The sequence below is a fragment of the Micromesistius poutassou genome (assembly GCF_964030765.1).
Source record: "Micromesistius poutassou genome assembly, chromosome: 18".
In the NCBI taxonomy this organism is placed as follows: domain Eukaryota; kingdom Metazoa; phylum Chordata; class Actinopteri; order Gadiformes; family Gadidae; genus Micromesistius; species Micromesistius poutassou.
The window spans coordinates 929,035-951,088 of record NC_140288.1 but is presented as its reverse complement, the minus strand read 5'-3'; the positions used below and the strand labels follow the sequence as shown (position 1 = coordinate 951,088).

Sequence of the window (22,054 nt, the reverse complement as noted above, 5' to 3'; positions counted from 1 at the left end):
GCGACACCAGGGAGGTGATCCAGTATGGTGGCGTTGGACGTGGGTACCATGACGGGCAGTCTCTCGGTGGCTTCAGACCTGAGAAGAAGCGGGGACTGCCTGTGGGTTCTGATGGTGCTAGGGGGCCCTACCCCCTTGAGAGAGGTCGACTTGCACTCTGAGCTGGTTAGCGGGCCTGTGACTGTAGCTGTGGTTGACCGGCTCCCAGTGCCGGCTGTGTCCTTGTTGTTGGGTAATGACCTTGCAGCTAATAGGTTTAGAAACTCCCTGTACTCAGCTACGCACCCTGCAGTGTGGGAGAAACTAAGAGGTTGGCTAGGGAGTGCCCTGAGGTATTGACGGCGTGTGCCATGACCCGTTGCCCAGGCAAAAGCCCACCCCGCTGCCGCTCCTCCTGGGGAACGTGAGCCTCCGGTAGAGACTTCTATGGCTCACCTGAGGGAGACACAGGAGGACCCCGTGTCAGGGCCAGGCTAGGACACAGGACGCAGATGCAGGGTCTCGGTGTTTTCAATAAGATATTTATTGCAATCTCTCACTTGGAGGAACCAGAGAAAAAAACCAAAGACGAAAGGCAGAGCTGTGACAAGACTGTGGAAAGGCCGGAGTGAACGCACGAAGACTAACACACTGGCACAAGACAAAGGGAGACGCAGACTCTTATACACAGGGTAACAGGGAACAGGTGAAACCAATCAGCAGACAATCAGACTGAGACACATGATTGCGTTCTGGGCATTAGTCTTGGCAGAGGCAAAACCCGGCATCGAGCATTACTTATGGATAGTCGCATACCTCATCATGGATTATCCCTTACATATAGAATAAAATGTTGTAACATAATAATACCACTATAAAATATATGCATCATGTATAACATGGTCTATATTAGGGCTGAACGATTAATCAAATTAAAATCGAAAGTGTGATATAATAGAACACGATATGCAAATCGCAAAGGCTGCGATAAAAAAACAAAAAAAACAAAACCTATATATATTTTTTGTGATTTGTTACCGTTACTGACTGGAGATCAGTAAGATTTATATTTAATTTTCTTTTACAATTCAATAGTAAAATAAAGATGTTATAATATCAATTAATCTCAACACAAGGAAAGAGCAGTTATGTTGACTGCTTCAATGTTGTGTTGGTCATACTATGATGATGATTTATTGCTTTTTTAGTAAATAATAATGAACATAAGGAACTTAATAAATTTAAAAAAATCATATTAAATCGCAATCGTATGGTATAGTATTCGTATTGGTCAAAATAATCGCAATTAGATTATTTCCCCAAATCGTTCAGCCCTAGTCTATATAACACACTGCAACCTAACATAGAAATGGTTTAAAAAGATACCATGATAAAACAATCTGTGACACTCCACACATCTTCACTCATATCTGAACACATATCTGAACACGGACAATAAACCCCTACAATATACCCCTGGTTAATCATCTTATGGCGCATTTCCACCGGCGGGTACGCTTTGGACCCAGCACGCCTGAGCCCAGTAGTGAGGGTGCGGTATAGCCCAGCTCAGTTACGGCTCGCGTTTCCACCGCCGCCACTACCCTTATGGTATGGTGGTTTGAGGCGGACGGCGATAGCCGCGGCAGCTACGTAAGCATCGTGATCTCATAGCAGCCTGACACAGCGTAGCCTGCTAATAAATCCAAGGAAAAAGAAGAACGTGCACTATGAACAAAGAGCAACAACGTAGGACGTCCAAGAAGGACGGCAAACTGCTGTGTTCCAATATCCATACCCTATTTAAGATCGGGGCGAAAATAGGTGTACTGAATGGACCTGGACGGTGCCCTCAAAAGGTCAAACCGATGCACACTTTTTGTACTCCACATAGCCTGCATTAATGGTGTCATTTTGTAGTTTTTATAGCTTTTTATAGCTACTATGCGTTGTGGCAACCCGGCCTTGCCAATTAGCCAGATGCAGAGCACCTGAGGAGCAGGTGGAGCAGCAGGGCTTAAACAGCTCCTCCCCTCCTCCAGGGCTCTCCAGCCACGGGGCTCTCGTGTGGAGAGACCGGTCCTCCCGGGTGACGGGACCGTCAATTCCTCCCAGATTTCGGTTATTTTTGTACAAGACTTTTGATTTTGCAATAAACGTGCCTTTTTGGCTTTTGCCGGGTTAAATCGGGTCCTGGAGGAGGGTTGCCTCACCGTTCAAAGCGGGATGTTTATTGCGGGGGAGGAGCCATATCGTAATCGCGATCGTAATTTCCGGTTAGTGCAGCACAGAGTTTTTCGTCTTAAAATCAGCGCACTCAGTGAGAGTGGACAGTGTACTACGTTTAAGTGTACTCATGGAAGTAGGGATATCGGAACACAGCAAAAGTCAGTGATGAGTCCCAAGTCCTACAGCATAGCCTGGAGGGTTCATGACTTCATCCTACATTCTAGGGCATTTATTTAGCAGACGCTTTTATCCAAAGTGAGCAGTTGGGGTTAAGTGTCTTGCTCAGGGACACTTCGACACTCAGCTAGGAGGAGCCGTGTGTGTTGCTACAGCTGACATAGGGTCACTGAGGAGCTAGAGCACAAGAACTCAAACCCAGCGTAGAGGTCCTGGGTGAATGCCGACTGGAAGGTGTGGATGTGTGTCAGTGTGTCTGCGGACCCTCCTCCACCTGGGGACACTCTGTAGAAGGACAGAGTGCCAGCAGGCCGGTTCAGATACACTCCTACTCTGGTAGAGCCAGCGGGGGGGAGACGTATGGCTGTGTTTTTCCCGTTGTACCAGGCAGAGTAACGATCGCTATGACATTCAAGACTCCAGGACTTGTTGTTGGATCCAAGCCTGCTGTCATAGCCCACTTGGCTCCTGGTGATTCCTCTGTGTGTCACAACTATCAAAACCTCTCCTTTCCAAACTACCTCCCAGTAACAGCGGCCAGTCAGAGCCTCTCTACACAACACCTGTCTCCAGGTATCAGATCTCTTTGGGGGATCAGGATACTCTTCAACCAGCGTCACCTCTCCGTCCTTAGACAGAGAGAGTCGTCTGTTGGCCGTGATTGGGTCCAGTGTGAGATCACAGGCATCTGACGGGAGAACAAGACACTATTAGGGGGCTGAGATTATACAACCATTTAATTTAAGTCTCAGCAATTTCATGGAGTCCAGATTTTTTTAACAAACAATTATTCAGTTATTCAAATATTGTGAATAACAGTATTAACAGTATTATTTATACCTACCTATATAACCCACTAATAAAAATACAAATACAAATAATAATACAAATAATAATACAAATTAAAAAAAAAAAATAATGGTGCACTACTACTACTACTAATAATAATTATTATAATATACTCAAAATAATTTATTATATCACTTAAAAATGGCTTGATGTTTAATGTTTCTTTTGTATTAAAATGTCCTTGTGTAGTATTAATATAATTGTTATTATTATTAATAACATTCAACAAATTAGCTTCAGTCTTACAGCAACATGTTTGATTCACTGTTTGGTTGATTGATTGTGGAAACATCAACAGATACTTGAGAGTTTTCTATTATTATTTAACAGTTTGATGAAGATCCATGATGTCAACCATCATCTTCATTCCCAGTAGGATTTGAATCAATGTCACCTAATGCTTTGCGGATGGACTGAATAGTTAGTGTATGGTGAGATGAATCAAACTAGTGACTCTTACACTTCTTCAGAGCTGGTTTCAGCCTCCACACTCCGCAGTGCTCATTTCTGGGGGGTAAACAGAGGGAGAGCAGCAAACTAAAATATTGACACTATGACCTGATGTATTGATTGGTTTGCTGGCAAAATGTCCACATGTACATATTATAATTATTGTCCACTCTAATCCTAGCAGGAGACATTGGTACTGAGCTGTCCTCTCCATACCTGAGAGTGTCAAGTTTCCAGCGTGGATCCTCCCGTCCATCAGAGAGCCGCGTGAATCCTGAGTCTCCTGGGTGATTGTAGCTCAGGTCCAGCTCTCTCAGATGGGAGGGGTTAGAGCTCAGAGCTGAGGCCAGAGAATCACAGCCTTCTTGTGTGACCAAGCAGCCAGACAACCTACACACACACACACACACACACACACACACACACACACACACACACACACACACACACACACACACACACACATAAGCCCACAGTCATGAATATGTGTCATGAATAATGATTTAATATTTCATAATCACCTGTTTGAGTAAAACTGACCTGAGAGTTTCCAGTCTACAGTGTGGACTCCCCAGTGCAGCAGAGAGGAGCTTCACTCCTGAATCCTGCAGATCATTGGTACTCAGGTCCAGCTTTCTCAGACTGGAGTTGGAGCTGAGAACTGAGGCCAGAGCTTCACAGCATCCCTCTGACAGATTACAGCCATTCAGCCTAAAATCAAGATAAAGGTATTATCAACCCTCAATGGCTATTCTGTCCGTTTTGCTATACATTTTTTCAGCACAACCTCATCTATATTGCCTGACTATTCAGCCATCCCTCTGAGATACTGAACACACGGTTCAGTATCTGGTTGGTTCAATGATTGGTTAAAAAGTATTTTTTTAACCAATCATTGAAAAAAAATAATAATTGGAACGATTACAACAAATAGTTTGTTCGGTAACACTTTATTTGAAGGTGTCTACATAAGAGTGACATGACACTGTCATAACTACGACATGACACTGTCATGAACTTCATAAATGTGAACGTCATAAATGTTTATGACTTCGCTCATTAAGTATCATTTGGTTGTTGTTATGACAAGTTGACATTAACTATTAATTATTTGTTTGGGATGTCTTTATAATGACACATTTACAATGTCGACTTGTCATACCAACAACCAAATGACACTTAATGACCAAAGTCATTAACTTTTATAACATGTTCATAAAGTTTATAACAAGTTCATGACAGTGTCATGTCACTCTTATGTAGACACCTTCAAATAAAGTGTTACCGTTTGTTCCAATCGGAACAAACTATTTGGAATCAATAAAATCAATTTCCAATGCAAAAACATGGTGACATGAAAGGCTGTTTGAACATGGAACGCATTTGAAACTGCAGGGTCTTACGGAAGGACGGGTTGGACGTGCCGATCAATTGTTTGTATTGGTTGTCCAAAACCCTGGGCTATAAAACAACACACTCTATTGCCACTAGTAGATGTGTGTAGAACTAGGTCCTCACAATCCATGGACACAATATACATGGACGCAGCACTGTCTGCCTGAACCCACTGCATCGAAACAGCGGCGGTGCCATATTGGAGAGGCCAAGACTAGCCTGTGAAGAAATACAAGTGAACAGGGGAGCTGTGCTTATTTATTTTCCCAAACCCATGAACCTTGAATAAAACGTTACAGTGCTTCATATCCTAACTTTTTTACGATTGTTTTTAGTTGAAGAAATGACAAAGTTATACCGACGGATGGAAAGACATAAACAAGATATACATCATTTTGTATAGCCAGCAATACCCTCGACCTCAGAGGGTTAACCACCTTCTGTTCCACCTGATCCACTGCTGTTACATTACAATGGCAAAATTCACAATCATGGCCCCATTCTGCTCTTTTTAAAGAAGGTTAGAAGGTTACATCAAGGATGTTTCTCATCTAAATAAGCATATTCTATTATAAGTTATTATATTGAACATATTGATTGCTACTGATTCCATCAAACTAGCATGTTTAACTGCACATTAAATATAACTGACCTGAGAGTTTCCAGTCTACAGTGTGGACTCCCCAGTCCAGCAGAGAGCAGCTTCACTCCTGAATCCTGAAGATCATTGGTACTCAGGTCCAGCTCTCTCAGACTGGAGAAGCTGGAACTGAGAACTGAGGCCAGAGCTTCACAGCATCTCTCGGACAGATGACAGCCTTTCAGTCTTTAATGAATATAAATACACATTTCATATTTAAAAGGATGACAGACTCTGAAAAATTCAGCGACTATTTACTCTCTCCTCTCCTCTCAGTCAATCACATGTCTCCCTGTTCATCAAACAACAGAGAATAAAAATAAAAGTCTCAAAGAAGCCTATAACAAACTTATTTTATGTGTTGTTATTTCTATACAAACTACGTAGCAACAACTCAACTTTGTAGAATTATGTTGTATTATTGTAGTATTATTTAGGCTTGTAAATATTAATTATTTTTTGGACTTAATATATTTTAGATTGCCACCATTTTATACTTATGTCAAATCTTCTGATATAATATTTTGTACAAAACAAGTACATTAAAACTGACCTGAGAGTTTCCAGTCTACACTGTGGACTCCCCAGTCCAGCAGAGAGCAGCTCCACTCCTGAATCCTGCAGATCACTGGTACTCAGGTCCAGCTCTCTCAGACTGGAGGAGTTGGAGCTGAGAACTGAGGCCAGAGCGTCACAGCATCTCTCGCACAGATGACAGCCATTCAGCCTTTAATGAACATTAGATACAAGCATGTTAGATCCCTATATCTCTCAATATTTTACGTGAAATAAATGCTTGTTCTATAACTATGAATATTGATTTGAATGTCCAGTAAACAGTTCTACATAGGTGAGGGATAATCCAAGGTTAGGTGTGCTGTCATCAAAAAATAATGAACGACATGGGGCTAAAAAGGGTTATCAATTAGTGGATTACCACAGGGCACTTGCAAATCTTCAAAATAAAGGGGCTTGATTCATGTCACTGGGCGATTCTGTCACTGAAACGTTTATCTCACACTATTTGTTGTGTTCCTGGAACCACAAATGATCCAATAGATGGGTCTGACTAATTTCTGAGAGGATCAGTTAACATAAGATTTGTATGGAATGCAGGAGTTATTACTTCAGTAAGTAAAGAATAAGTACTGCACATATAATATACACCAAAATGCTTCTTACGGGTATGATGTAATTGATATTGACGACTAAAGTCTGTCTTTATGACTTTGAAATGTAAAACTGATGATAGTTAATATATGTATGTGGTCAGTGCACCTACAGAGCTGTTTTGGAGGCTTTGATCACTGGCAGCAGCCTCAGAAGACCCTCCTCTGAAGCAGAGTAGTTCTTCAGGTCAAACGCGTCCATTTCTGATGACAGTAGGATGAAGACCAGAGCTGACCACTGAGAAGGGGAGAGAGATTTTCTGGAGAGACTGCCTGATGTCAGGTACCGCTCGATCTCCTTCACTAGAGAACGGTCGTCCAGCTCATTCAGACAGTGGAACAGATTGATGCTTCTCTCTGGAGAGAGATCCCAACTTATCTTCTCCTTGATGTAACTGACGATTCCCTGATTGGTCCGTGGGCTGCTTCCTTGAAGCAGGCCATGTACGAGAATCTGATTGGTCTCCAGAGAGAGGCCCAGGAGGAAGAAGAGGAACAAGTCCAGGTGTCCGTTCTCACTCTTTAAGGCCATGTCCACAGCACTCTGGCAGAGGAGCAGGAGATCATCTGCCTCAGAGGTTGGTGGTTCTTCTGAGAGCAGATTCTTACCAGTGTTGATGAGGGTCAGGAAGACATAAAGGGCAGCCAGAAACTCCTGGATGCTCAGATGGACAAAGCAGAACACCTTTTCCTGGTACAGCACACTCTCCTCTATAAAGATCTGGGTGAACACTCCTGAGTACACTGAGGCTGCTTTGATATCAATGCCACACTCTGCCAGGTCTGCCTCATAGAAGATCAGGTTACCTTTCATCAGCTGGTAAAAAGCCAGTTTTCCCAGAACAACAATGATCTTTCTACTCTCTGAACTCCAATGCAGATCTGTTTGAGATCTCCTAGGATACTTCCTGTCCCCTTTTATGGACTGAACCCTCAGGAAGTGGATGTACATCTGAGTCACGGCATTGGGTATCTTTTCTCCTCTCCGCGATATTTGAAAGTCCTCTAGAACTGTAGCAGTGATCCAACAGAAGAGTGGGATGTGACACATAATGTGGAGGGTTCGTGATTTCTTGACGTGGGAGATGATTGTGCTGGCCAGCACACTGTCCTCTCTGAATCTCTTGCTGAAGTACTCCTCCTTCCGTGGGTCAGTAAACCCTCTCACCTCTGTCACCATTTCAACACACTCAGCAGGGATCTGATTGGCTGCCGCAGGGCGTGTGGTTATCCAGATGCGAGCGGAGGGAAGCAGGTTGCCCCTGATGAGGTTTGTCAGCAGTATATCCACTGAGGTCGACTTTGTGACATCAGTCAAGATCTCGTTGTTCTGGAAGTCGAGAGGAAGTCGACATTCATCCAGAGCATCAAAGATGAAGACAACTTGGAGCCGGCCGTTTCTGCAGATTCCTGCTTCTTTGGTCTCAATAAAGAAGTGATGAAGAAGTTCCACCAAGCTTAACTTTTTATTTTTCAACAAATTCAGCTCTCTGAATGTAAAGGGAATTATGAAGTGTATGTCGTGGTTGGATTTGCCTTCAGCCCAGTTCAGAGTGAACTTTTGTGCCAAGATGGTTTTACCAATGCCTGCAACTCCAATTGTCAATATTGTTCTGATTTTTTGTCCAGGTATGGGTTTAAAGAGGTCTTCACATCTGATTGGTATATCCTCCTTGGCTGGTTTCCTGTACGTCTTTTCTATCAGTCTGACCTCATGCTCCTTGTTGACCTCTCCACTGCCTCCTTCTGTGATGTAGAGCTCTGTGTAGATCTCATTCAGAGGTGTTGGCTTTCCTGTTTGAACTAATCCCTCAAACACACGCTGGGTCTTTCCCTTCAACCGAGCCTTGAATCTAGATAGAGCCGGATCGTCTGCAGGTTCTGCAGGAAGAACGCTCTGGAAAACAACAAACATTGATGAGAACATCACTCTGAACTACCTGAGAACATCACTCTGAACTGACAGAGAACATCACTCTGAACTAACAGAGAACATCACTCTGAACTAACAGAGAACATCACTCTGAACTAACAGAGAACATCAGATCCATCTGTCCTGCAGCCAGAACAGACATCCTGCCTGATTACGACCTCACTGTCACGTGTTTTCTATAGATTCGGCACACAACCAGAATTAAGAATAAAACTGCTCAAAAAGGTTACCAAACTGTCTGGTATGTATACATAATGGATTTCAGTTGCATTCGATTAACACAGAATAGGTGTTCATGGCGATAGCCCACTCCCCTGTAAACAAAGCTGTAAACATTGTAGATGTTAACCGTAGTTCTGCATTTATTTCAAAATATGATTGACATCTGAGTGACTTTCCCTACATGACTAAACGTAATGTTCATTTGACATATCCATTTAATATTTCCCCATAGCAATTTAATATTATAAGGCTGTTAAAGTTACATAGTCAAGGGGTGGTGAGAGGTCTTTTGGTCAATCCCAGGACTAATTCTGAGAGGCTTGTTACCCATGGGCCCAGAAATGAAGTGGTGTGTTCATTTACAGCTCAGTGAAAGGTCTTGTTGTACATTTACACACCTTGGAGGTCGGCTCTGCTTGATGCTGCTGTTCAGACTGACCACTGGTAACCTTTGACCTCTTCTGGTGTCTGTAAAAACACACACACACACACACACACACACACACACACACACACACACACACACACACACACACACACACACACACACACACACACACACACACACACACACACACACGCATGTGCACATACATAATTTCTGCTTTTAAATATCTCAAAACGACTAGGCCTTCTGTATGTTATATTATATTTTGAGTTGTTTCCTTAAATTATCCCAATAGTTTCAAACAATGGTCAAAACCAGAAAGTGTTAAAATCCGTAGTTTTATCACGATAACGGGGCGCTACATTTGGCCGTATGTCCATGGTGTCATATATCTAACAAAAGACTAATGTACATTAGAGTACGATAACGTTACGAGGCTACAACAACGTTCAACATGCTCTAAAGGTTATTTGTAGTATGATAAAATAACATTATTTGCAGCTGTTTGGGTAGTTGACTCACACAATGTTAAGTTGGCAATTTAAGCAATTTCATTCAAATGAAATGACATAATGTGACTAAACGTGACTAAAGGTAACATAGATAAAACATGAATTAACTGCATTAACTCAGTCGTGAACATGACTGCCAGTGGTGAATAAGACCACTGGCAACATTTGACAACTCCTGGTGTAAAACACACACACACACACACACACACACACACACAGAATCACACCCTTGCCCGCATGTGCACACAAACACTTGCACACAATGAGATAAGGATGATGATCATATTTTTCCAGATTATTGAACATCAGTAGGATCTGATAATAACCAACTGATATTTTTTCATTATCTGTTTGAAACCAAGATTCAGATTCAGACAACTTTATTGATCCCAAGACGAGCAAGTCATCTGCAATAAGTTTTACAGAACCGGTATTGCTTTTATTGCTTAACAAGTGAGCATAACAAAAACGTTTATAGCCTTCATGTTTTTAGTGATTAGGAAAATATTTAGGAAATAAATAATTGTATTTTAAATTAAATGTCATTTTTAATAAATATTGGCATCAGTAGTTTAATTATATATTCTAAAATGATTCGAGAACTATACAACTGTATTACTCATGTTTCTCGCCAAAAACTCAATTTCCCTTTTCTTTACGTTACACTAGAACGCATCATGATAACCTAATAGTCGTTTTACTGAGCCAACCTGAACACATCATCACGCAGCACGTCTGAAACTTTATTTACTTTTCAAGCTAACTAGCTTGTATGCCCCGTGTCTCCCCCGTGTTCTCCGACGACCGTCCGACGTGTTCTCCGACGACCGTCCGACATTTCACGCTAAAGGTCCACGGCACGCTCGTCTCCGGTGCGCGTCGCGGCAGCCGGGGCGGCGGCGTTGATGGCAGACGGCTGGTACGCGTCCGCCTACCGCCGTACCAAGTTATTATAGGCCTATGGCCCCGACGGCAGAGGTCGCGGATCTCCAGACCGAACTCCGATCCATTGAGCGGCTCATCGATGACCTCCTCCAGCGGCAGGCGCTACTGAGTTCCCGGCTGAAGTCACTGGAGCACCGCGACAGCGAGTGGCCACCACTCCCGGAAGCAGCGACAACCTCCTCGGATGCTCCTGGCCCAAGCTCCACTCCCTCCTGGTCGTGTGTGGCTAAGGGCAACAGAAAAGTCGGCCTCCCCCTCTACGACTCCTTCAGTGCCAACGACATCTCTCTCTCAAACTTTTTTTCCCCCCTCTCGAAGCTTCCTACTGAGCCATCTGCCTCTTCCTCTTCCCCTCCAGCCCGCAGAGCGCCGCGGGTCCGAAAACGTCCCTCACCCAACGGCGTCTCATCGCCTGAGGACTCTTCCCTCTCCTCCTCAGCTCCCCCAGAATCCAAACGCGCCCGTTTTCTGCCTCACCGTCCCCAAAACTATCCACCTGTGGCTTTGAACGAGGCGCTCTCTTCTCCCTCATCTGATCATCATCCTGCAGCTGGTGTCACCCCTGTGCACCCCGCCCCTCCCTACCTGGTCAGTACGTCATGTGATCACAAACTTAATCCGAAACTTGCAGTTTACAAAAGCACTCCAGACGTTACACACCCTGAGTTATTGATACTTGGAGACTCTATTGTGCGTTTTTTAGCACTTCCTGGAGCCATCACCTATTGTCTTTCAGGAGGAAAAACCTCTGACCTTATTGAATTAATTCCTACCCTCCTCGACATTCACCCCACTGTTCACACGGTAATTGCTCACTCAGGCTGCAATGACGTCATGTCAAGACAATCTTCCAAATTACACAGGGACCTTGAATCGCTATGCTGCACGGTGGAGAGCCTGGGAAAACGGTGCATCATCTCTGGCCCCATCCCAAACGCCTCTAGAAACTCAGAGCGCTTTAGCCGCCTATACAGCCTCCACCAATGGCTGCAGGGATTCTGCTCAGCCACGGGTCTTGACTACATTGCTAACTTTGACTCGTTTTGGTCTAATACATCAATGTACAAAGCAGATGGGGTGCACCTCAACAAAAGAGGAACCAAGCTGCTTACAAAAAATGCTATAAACTACATAGCATTCAACATAAAACAATGACATATTCCTCAGCATGACCTGTCTCAGGTTCGCTTGTCTGTAGGTAGCCCTTACAGTATGAGTCCTGCTGAGGATGTCTGCCCCATCTCCCCCTCTCTGCTCTATAGCTCCCCCCTCGGGCCACACCAGGCTTCTCCCCCTCCTATTCAACTTGCCTCTCCTTTCTCCATCCCTGTAATCATCACCCCACGAATTTCCCAGTCATGTACACCTGTTACCTGCAGAAACACCAACAATCTTCACCTGATCCAGACTAACACTCTACCAACTAGGACTCCCACAGCAACCACCTTCAGAATGTCGCTGTTTAATGTTAGGTCTTTATCCAACAAAACCTTCATTTTAAATGATTTTATTTCCTCAGAAAACTTGGATTTTATGTTTTTAACTGAAACGTGGTTGCAATATGCTGACTGTAGCCAGCTTGTGGAACTATGTCCTCCCCACTATGAGTGTTTTAACCAACCCAGGGTCAGTGGTCGTGGTGGCGGTCTAGTCTGCGTTTATAAGAAGAATTTTAAATGTAATTTATTACATTTTAACGGGTTCTCCTCCTTCGAGGCTCTGACTTTTAAACTAGCTGGTTCTTATCCGATTTTATTTGCTCTTATCTACCGCCCTCCAAAATCTGTCAGTGGCTTTTTAGCAGAATTTTCTGAGTTTTTATCCTCCATTATTTTAAACTACGACAGAGTGGTACTCTGCGGGGATTTTAATCTACACATAGACGACCCCTCCAACACCCTGGCTGCTGATTTTATGACTATCACTAACTCTTTTAACCTTCAACAACATGTTCGGGGCCCGACTCATAACCGTGGGCACACACTGGACCTCGTCTTCACTCTCGGTATGAGTTTAACACTCCTAGACGTGCTAGATCTTACGGTCTCGGACCACAGGTGCATAGTTTTTAACAGTGAATGTCTAGTCTCTGAGACAGTAGCCACACACTCCTGGCGCACTCGGGTTTTTAACGAAAATAGCCCGGCAGAATTCTGCACCCAATTTAGTCTCAACTACCAGCCACCACCTGAATTTGCAGACACCAATAATCTGATTAGCAATTTTAACTCTGTCTGCCTATCCACCCTTAATGCCGTTGCTCCTCAGAAACCTATAACCAAGTCCACGAAGAAGAGGCAACCATGGCTAAATGATACTATCCGAAGTCTTAAAAAAGAGTGTAGAAAAGCAGAGCGTTGCTGGAAGAAATCAGGTCTCCAGATTCACTTTGACATTATGAAGAGCCTTTTATCGACTTTTAACTGTACGATAAAGGAGTTGCGGAGACAATAGTTTTCTAATCTTATTCTCACTAACCACAACAACCCCAGGATTTTATTTAAGACTGTCGACGCCCTGGTTAATACTCCCCCTCCCTCTGTCCCTATTGAATCAGATGCCGACTGTAATCTGTTTTTATCCTATTTTAACAATAAGGTGGAGTCTATCAGAGCCTCGATTACACCCAGTGCCTCTTTTAGCGATGCTTTTAGCGATGCCTTTTATTCTCAAAAGGACATTTTAAACCAGTTTTTTCCATTAACTCTACCTGAACTTCTAGATGTGGTTTCACACACTAGAATGTCCATCTGCCCCTTCGATGTGATTCCATCTAGATTTTTAAGCCAAGTAATGGATTCTGTTGGACCCTGCCTGCTTCCTATTATTAACAGCTCGCTTACTACTGGTTGCGTCCCGGACTATTTTAAAACGGCATGCGTAACCCCTCTCCTGAAAAAACCTAACCTAGACCCATCCCTACATCATAACTACAGACCAGTCTTCAAACTGCCTTTTATCTCAAAAATTTTAGAAAAAATTGTTTCTTCACAGCTTTTAGCAGCCTTAGAGGAAAATTTTATCTTCGACAAATTTCAGTCAGGATTTCGAAAGTACCACAGCACAGAAACGGCTCTGCTTAAAGTGACCAATGACCTTTTAATGGCATCTGACAGTGGGCTGTGCCCAGTCTTGGTACTTCTAGATCTCAGTGCGGCGTTTGACACAATCGACCACGGGATCCTTTTAAATCGTCTGAGGCACTGGGTAGGAGTTTCAGGTACAGCTTTGAAATGGTTTTATTCATACTTTTCAGATCGTAAGTTCTGTGTCGCAGCAAACAATTACACATCCTCCCTCACCCCACTAAAGTACGGCGTGCCCCAGGGGTCTGTCCTAGGACCAATTCTATTCTCATTATACATGCTCCCCCTGGGGCACATAATACAAAAATATGACGTGTCTTTCCATTTTTATGCTGACGATACTCAGCTGTACCTGCCCGTAAACGCCACTGACCCTGGGAAGTTCAGTGCTTTACTAGATTGTATCACTGCTGTCAAAAACTGGATGTCGCAAAATTTTCTTCAGCTGAACGACAACAAAACCGAGGTTCTCGTTTTTGGCCCCCAGCAGATAACCAAGCAAATAATGCCATCTGCTGGGCCACTAGTGGACGCCATCAAACCCTCTGCTAGAAACCTTGGGGTCTGGTTTGATGGCAATCTAAGCTTTGAACAACATACGACTAAACTTGTACAGTCTTGTTTTTATCATCTCAGAAATATTTCAAAGATTAGATCGTTTTTATCTTTTAAAGACACAGAAAGTATTTTACATGCTTTTATTTCATCACGTCTGGATTACTGCAATAGCCTTTTTACCTGCCTTAACCAAAAATCCCTGGACAGGCTTCAGTCAGTGCAGAATTCTGCAGCCAGGCTTTTAACTAGAACCAGGAAACGCGAGCATATCACGCCTGTTTTAGCCTCTCTGCACTGGCTTCCAGTACGTTTTAGAATTGATTTTAAAATTTTATTGATTACTTTTAAAGCACTCAACGGTTTTAGTCCTGCATACATTGCTGACCTTTTATCTCTGCACATTTCTGCCCGCCCTCTGCGATCCTCAAATAAAGGTTTTTTAGCTGTCCCTGGGGCCCGACTGATGACAAAAGGGGGAAAATCATTCTCAGTCCGGGCCCCAAGGCTTTGGAACGATCTGCCAGAGGACATCAGGTCAGCTTCATCAGTAGCTTGTTTTAAATCCTTACTCAAAACTCATTTCTATCGAAAAACCTTCCCTGATTTTATCTGATGTCACTTAATTTGTCTTTGTTGTCATTTTAATTGTTTTTACTGGAAAGCACTTTGTAACATTTGTTTTGAAAAGTGCTATATAAATAAAGTTTATTATTATTATTATTATGCTGCCGATTACAACACGGATTTCACAATTGGATTACTATTATATATTAGTATATATAATATACTACTATATACTGTATATACCAGAGGGGAACCTTCAGGGCCTTCTAGGCCTTCAGAGAAGGCCTTAAAAATTGTAAACCAAAAAATATGAGTATTAAATAATATGTGTATATATATATTTTTTTTTAAACGATTTAATTTAATTTAATTTAATACAATACATTTTCTCTCATCTATGTTCTAAAGTTAAGTTTACTGTCAAGTTCTCATCAGCAATGAAAGGGTTACTGTCCTGAAACGTGTTATCCAATCAGAATCGTCCGTCTCTATCGTAGCCCGGTTAGCTAGCTCATTGATTGGTTAGGACTTCACGAATCTCGGGGAAGGCCAAGCCATGTGTTTTGGTTTGGAGAGTGATGGGAAAATTGACCAATCACGGTTTGATTTTAAGTGGGCGGGACAAAAACAAAAGATCGTAGGCCTTCGTGAAGTCCGAACAGGAGGACAATGATGTACACAAACAGGAATGCCTGTGGCAAAAAAGAAAAGAAAGAGGCAGAGCCAGTAGCACATTGTAATGCATCCGGCCGCGATCAGCACCAGTCTCTCTCTCTCTCTCTCTCTCTCTCTCTCTCTCTCTCTCTCTCTCTCTCTCTCTCTCTCTCTCTCTCTCTCTCTCTCTCTCTCTCTCTCTCTCTCTCTCTCTCTCTCTCTCTCTCTCTCTCTCTCTCTCTCTCTCTCTCTCTCTCTCTCTCTCTCTCTCTCATTCATTCATATTTCAGCGCTGACAGAGCGGACAGCGCTGGCTCTTCGTCGTATTTGACTCCGTACAGCAACAATATAATGATAATAATCATAAGTGTGCCCCCAGACCCCCCTACAGTGGTTCAGTTTGCAAGCATGGTGTGTGTTTTAGATAGATAGTGCGTCTGGCACACGCGTGCCAGACGCACAGAGGCATGCGTAAAACAGCAATTTTGACCCTCATGCTGTTTAGTTAATTTTTTTTAAAGTTAATTTTCGTTTCTGTTGGATTTTTGTGCGTATTATGGAGCCGTTTTGGTCCATGTTTGTAAGTCTTTTTCCCCACAAGATTATATTTTCATAAGTTGCAACAAACGGGGTCGAAGTGTGTGATTAAAAAGCACCACGGTCTGCTTCCCGTTCACGCATCGCCTCCTTCAGATGCAGAGACTTTGTGTTTATTTATTTTAAAACATGAAAAATGTAAGAACCGGAGCCGGTCGGACTACTGAAGGCCCAGCTGTAGTGCTCACGGTTCGCCACTGGTATATACTATAGATTGATTAGATTTAAGTGCCGTGACGCGACTCGAGGGACACACAATTACGTTACAGGACCTACGGGAGAAAAAAAAAACGACAAGACTCGATAGTGGTATCGATAAGCCCAAACGTTATTGATTTTTCGGGTTTTGAAAAAAGTGGAACCGGGTCCTTGATAGAACCGGGTTTCGATCCCCATCCCTATGGAGGAGTGGAGGACTTAGAGTAGCGGTTTGTCCTGCTTAGGGGCACCTTGTAACACCAGCATGAGGGCATTACAGTGAATTCACTGGAACAACACGGTCCGATTGGCTGATCATTACTACCTCTTCTCTCTGGAGGGGCGTCCATCTTTAAATTCAATAGGTATTCCCATAGACCGGTCACTCTTCAGGGAGACACAGCTGGGTCCAGGGGAGTCTGCTCTCTGCTGCTGGACTCTTCTAGAAAAACAAGAACCAGGATTTATGGATGTTTGTAATTCTCTTAAAGTTATTTGTAGCATGATTGTTTTGACCACAGATAACAGCTCTGGGTGTAACATTATCTACAGATGTTTGGGTAGTCGGCTCATCTATTTGGTAAGTTAGCAAGTTAAGCAATTTCATTCAAATGAAATGACATAATGTGACTAAACGTGACTAAAGGTAACGTAGATAAAACATGAATGCATTAACTCAGTCATGAACATGACTGCCAGTGGTGAATAAGACCACTGGAAACATTTGACCACTCCTGGTGTTGTCTGTGGAGAACACACACACACACACACACACACACACACACACACACACACACACACACACACACACACACACACACACACACACACACACACACACACACACACACACACACACACACTATTGAACATCAGTATCAGTAGGATCTGATAATAACCAACTAATATCTTTTCATTATCTGTTGGAAATTAATATGCAGCTTACCAAGTCCTAACACACGACTTAAAATACTTAAAAGACTCACAGACAAGTCCATATGGTTATATGTCAGAGGCTACAGATCAACGTACATAGGTCAGTAAAGGAGACAAAGAGACTAACACCTGTTATGGTTCATATCAATAACCAAGTTTAAAGGGCTGTAACAGTTATTTAAAATGACTTCTGTCTGTTTAACAGCCTGATAGTGGAGGAGTGGAGGACTTAGAGTAGCGGTTTGTCCTGCTTAGGGGCACCTTGTAACACCAGCATGAGGGCATTACAGTGAATTCACTGGAACAACACGGTCCGATTGGCTGATCATTACTACCTCTTCTTTCTGGAGGGGCGTCCATCTGTCAATTGAGGAGGTATTTCCATAGACCGGTCACTCTTCAGGGAGACACAGCTGGGTCCAGGGGAGTCTGCTCTCTGCTGCTGGACTCTTCTAGAAAAACAAGAACCAGGATTTATGGACGTTGTGTGCTTCTGCACACAAATGTAAACACAAAGTGTTAAAAAAAGATTGCTACGTCTAGTTGCCTTATCAAAAAATGTACATAAGGCTTACGTCATAAATACTAGGACCGACAAAATAACAGAAAAAAACAGCTATCAAATCATAAAATGACCATGATATGTCATCAGAGGTTAGGAAACCTGCCAGGTGAAAATACTGGCTTCTCTGACAACAACGTTACAGCCAGTATGATCTCCTCTGAAATATCCATTCCCAGTGCCAGAACCTCTCTAAAAGGCTGCCCCCTGCTGGCCAAGGTCAGGCTGGGGATTTTTTATTGGAAATCAAGTAGTGTGTATCGAACCTTTTTCCAGCGTTAACACAAAACGACGGACTGAACAAATGCAGGGACCCACACATGTCAAGCATTTACCAATCTAAACTCATGGCAATTAAAACGATGATTAAGAGACGCTTGATGATTTAAAGATCTGCAGTCTCTCTCTTCCATATTGTCTGCAGTGCCTCCTAGTGGCGTTACGACATAAGCCAACGTCACAGATCCAAACGTCTGTGTAACCTGCGCTGCGGACGGTGGCTGTGGAGATTTTTTGATTAGATAATCACTGATAGAAACTCATCATTCGTTGAAAACAGGTAAAAAATAAAACAAATTTCATTATTCGATCACATTTGGATTCTAAAAGGCAAAGTAATATTAACGAGGGCCATGCCCGTAGCCACCTGATCTGACCTCATTTTTTTGAGCTAAAAATTAGAAAAAAAATACAACTGTATAAAAAAATCTGCAATTGAGAACAACGGAACTGAGCCCTCGAAAACGAAACCAACAACAACAAAAAAGTTGGTCAATGTATCATTGGGACAAATAAATGGATCAATAATGTGGCGACACAAGGAGGATTTACTAATTTATATATCAGAGTATCTTTTCTTTGTTACCGACAACGCCACCTTGGGTTAGGGCCCAAGGACCCGTACTACCTACACTATTACTACGATTGTCACCTCTGACAAAAGGACACTCAGGGAGGGCGGGAGACGGAGTTCAAGGATAACAAAACACTTTATTATAATGAACACAAGGTTTGGCACAAAAAGATAAAAAGAAAAGTGAGCCCAACTGGGGAAGGAAGTGGGTACAAGCTGAGGCTTACCGGCTGGAGGAGGGGTCGACAGGGGGAAGTGATATCCAAAAAGAAACGGGAGAGCACCCCACTCACACAGCAAAAACGTGAAGTGCACACAAATAAAATCTTGAATGAAGCACACGCACACAAGGGATCACCACCACCACCCAGGGAGACCACCACCACCACCACCGACGGCCTTCAGCTCTAAGAGAAAGGAAGCACAGTTAAGAGGGCTCACAACTAACACAAACAATATCACATAACATAAACCAACTGATGAATAATCAATCAATAAACTAAAGAGTATTAATTTGCAGTAACCAAAAAATCAATCAATAATTAATCTGTTTTAAACACAAATAAAGAAGGGCTCAAATTGAGAAGTTCCCCTTCCAAATGAAAATTAAATAAACAACGACACCACACCTTGTGAGATTAACTCTAAAACACTCACACAAGCACACACACACACAGTCCAAACCAGTGGCTGAGAGTCCCGGCGGAGCTCGCAGCGGCCGACACACACACACACACACACACACACACACACACAAGGGGAAAGGGACCTTAGCACCTGGCTAACAGCAATTAACAACAAAAAGCTTGCCACCTATGCTCTGGTCAGCGGCGGTAAACGACCCCAATATATTGCCCCGATCGCGATGAGGACGTTGGAGTTAAGTACCGGTTTGAGTTAAATGAAACGCTGACGAATGTACACAAAACAGCATGCTAAGGTGCGTCTACCTGTGCTCTGAGGTGAGCGGCGAGAGCAACGACCCGGAAGTGGGCGGGCCGAAGAGGCAGGAAGCGAGAGGTCAGGAGGAAGGGCACGGCCTACTTTTATCCCCCCGGCATAAACAATGTTTGGCGAATAAGCCAGAGAGGGCGTGGTGAAACAGAAGCTTGTGTTTAAATAGCAGTGGTGCCTCATACCACTACAATGATAAAATACAATTTTAATGAATGGACAATTCCAATATTAAACAACACCGTCTTCTTTTTGAGGGCTTTTTATTACCGCTGTTGAGTGTGATGGTTATAGAGAGCGATGTTGTATATCATCACCACACACTGTAGCCTTACACAATAAGGCGTTACACAATAAGGTTACACAATAAGGCTCACCGCTGCCCAGACAGAGCTCCACACGGGCTCTCCACACACACCCTGTGACTGGTGTGGAACGTTCGGCGGAGACCGGTGTTACACCGAATTCTGCGACCCACCGAAAAGTGTGACCCCAGGGGGCGGGTCTTTCTTTTCTTGATACAAACGTTAATTCTAAACAGCCTTTTACACAGTAGCCTATAATAGGAAATGCTCAAAGGTAAATCTACGTAATTAAAGACTGACTGTAGCTTTTAATGGGGAAAGAAGCAACGGTGATGGACCGTACTAAACGCCCTATCCATTGTCTGGGTCTGTAAAATGCTAATCAAATCTATTGATTAAGCACAATTAATAACGTGGTGAGGGAGTGGGGAGATCTTATGTTTTATTTATGTTTTTGTTACACATTGACGGTCTCCCTGCTAACGCGCAAAGCAATCATGCAACTTGGTCATCTGGTCATCTTTGCCTGGAGCCCCCAAAGGGCTAAGTCTGCCACTGGATAAGAGTGCTTGTGGAGGGAACACGTTTGACTTAAAAAAAAAAGTAACATTTTTGTGAGAAAATAAGCAACAAATAAGCAAAAAAAAAAATAGCAATTGTGAAACTATAAATTGCTAGTTGATTTTTACAGATATGTTACACCTTAAACAGCAAATGATCCCAAAACCATTTATATTTTTTGCGTGGTAATATGTCCCATTTTGTAGTACTCTTTCCCGTTTTGTCACTGTAACTGAAACGGAGTGAAATCAGACGTTTTTGCCGGTGTTACACCGAATTCTGCGACCCACCGAAAAGTGTGACCCCAGGGGGCGCTGTTGCACATTTTCTGCACGCAGCACGAGTTTGAAATAGACAGGCATGAAGTCGAAAAAACGGTGTGCATTATAACAAAAACATAAATAAAACATAAGATCTCCCCACTCCCTCACCACGTTATTAATTGTGCTTAATCAATAGATTTGATTAGCATTTTACAGACCCAGACAATGGATAGGGCGTTTAGTACGGTCCATCACCGTTGCTTCTTTCCCCATTAAAAGCTACAGTCAGTCTTTAATTACGTAGATTTACCTTTGAGCATTTCCTATTATAGGCTACTGTGTAAAAGACTGTTTAGAATTAACGTTTGTATCAAGAAAAGAAAGACCCGCCCCCTGGGGTCACACTTTTCGGTGGGTCGCAGAATTCGGTCTAACACGGCGCTGTTATTATGACGGGATTTTTATAAAAACAATATAGATATGGGGAAGAAATATAAAGACTTCTGGTCCTCTATGGGGCCTGGGGCTCCAGGCAAGTGCCTGGTTTGCCTTACAGTACGGTCAGCCCCTGCTCTTATCGTGGGGCTTAAATGTTAAAAAGGAGAATCGACACAAGAACTGGAGGAGAGCATTCGGTTCTAGAGGTCTTCCTCTCACCTCTCAGCTGTTGTCCGGCGGCCATGATCCTCAGACTGAGTGGTTCTGGAGGCAGCAGGTGCCCCCTCTTCTTCTCTCTCCTCGTTCATAGTAGACTGGAGACCTGAACAGCACTGAGAGTAGAGTGGGGCAAGTTATCTACCCTTTACGTAGCATTACGGATTTAAACCAACGTGATTGGATATTCTCCGGCTATCCCCTCATTAATATTCATGATTCTTCCGGATTCCGTCTACGGAAAACACATTGCCCACCGTAAAGTCTGCAGAAGTTGCGGCGGTTCAAATCCGCGGTCCGCCTTCATGGGGAAGTGGATGTTATATAACCAACTAACTGCGCCAGTCCCCCGGTGCGCGCGCAAACACACACACACACACACACACACACACACACACACACACACACACACACACACACA

General features: G+C 43.3%; 1 protein-coding gene across 1 annotated transcript; it reads right to left on the bottom strand.

Moving 5' to 3' along the window:
- Window positions 1-505: 505 nt before the first annotated feature.
- LOC311363260 (NACHT, LRR and PYD domains-containing protein 12-like) lies at window positions 506-21,785 on the bottom strand. Its single transcript, XM_084483229.1, has 12 exons — window positions 21,637-21,785; window positions 17,817-17,933; window positions 16,871-16,987; window positions 16,610-16,619; window positions 9,442-9,585; window positions 7,002-8,785; window positions 6,273-6,446; window positions 5,732-5,905; window positions 4,225-4,395; window positions 3,901-4,074; window positions 3,695-3,741; window positions 506-3,073 (listed from the first exon to the last, which is right to left on the bottom strand). Exons 1-12 carry the CDS (start codon window positions 21,723-21,725, stop codon window positions 2,535-2,537), a joined length of 3,540 nt encoding a protein of 1,179 aa, XP_084339355.1. The 5' UTR covers window positions 21,726-21,785; the 3' UTR covers window positions 506-2,534.
- Between the last annotated feature and the right edge of the window lie 269 nt (window positions 21,786-22,054).

What these genes read in the sequence shown, in the direction of transcription:
- LOC311363260 (XM_084483229.1), bottom strand. Translation starts at nt 21,725, where the DNA reads ATGAACGAGGAGAGAGAAGAAGAGGGGGCACCTGCTGCCTCCAGAACC. An exon ending in CGCCGGACAACAGCTGAGAG is followed by an intron (nt 17,934 to 21,636) that starts GTGAGAGGAAGA and finishes TTGTTTTTCTAG; the next exon opens with AAGAGTCCAGCAGCAGAGAG. An exon ending in AAGCAGAGCCGACCTCCAAG is followed by an intron (nt 8,786 to 9,441) that starts GTGTGTAAATGT and finishes GTTGTTTTCCAG; the next exon opens with AGCGTTCTTCCTGCAGAACC.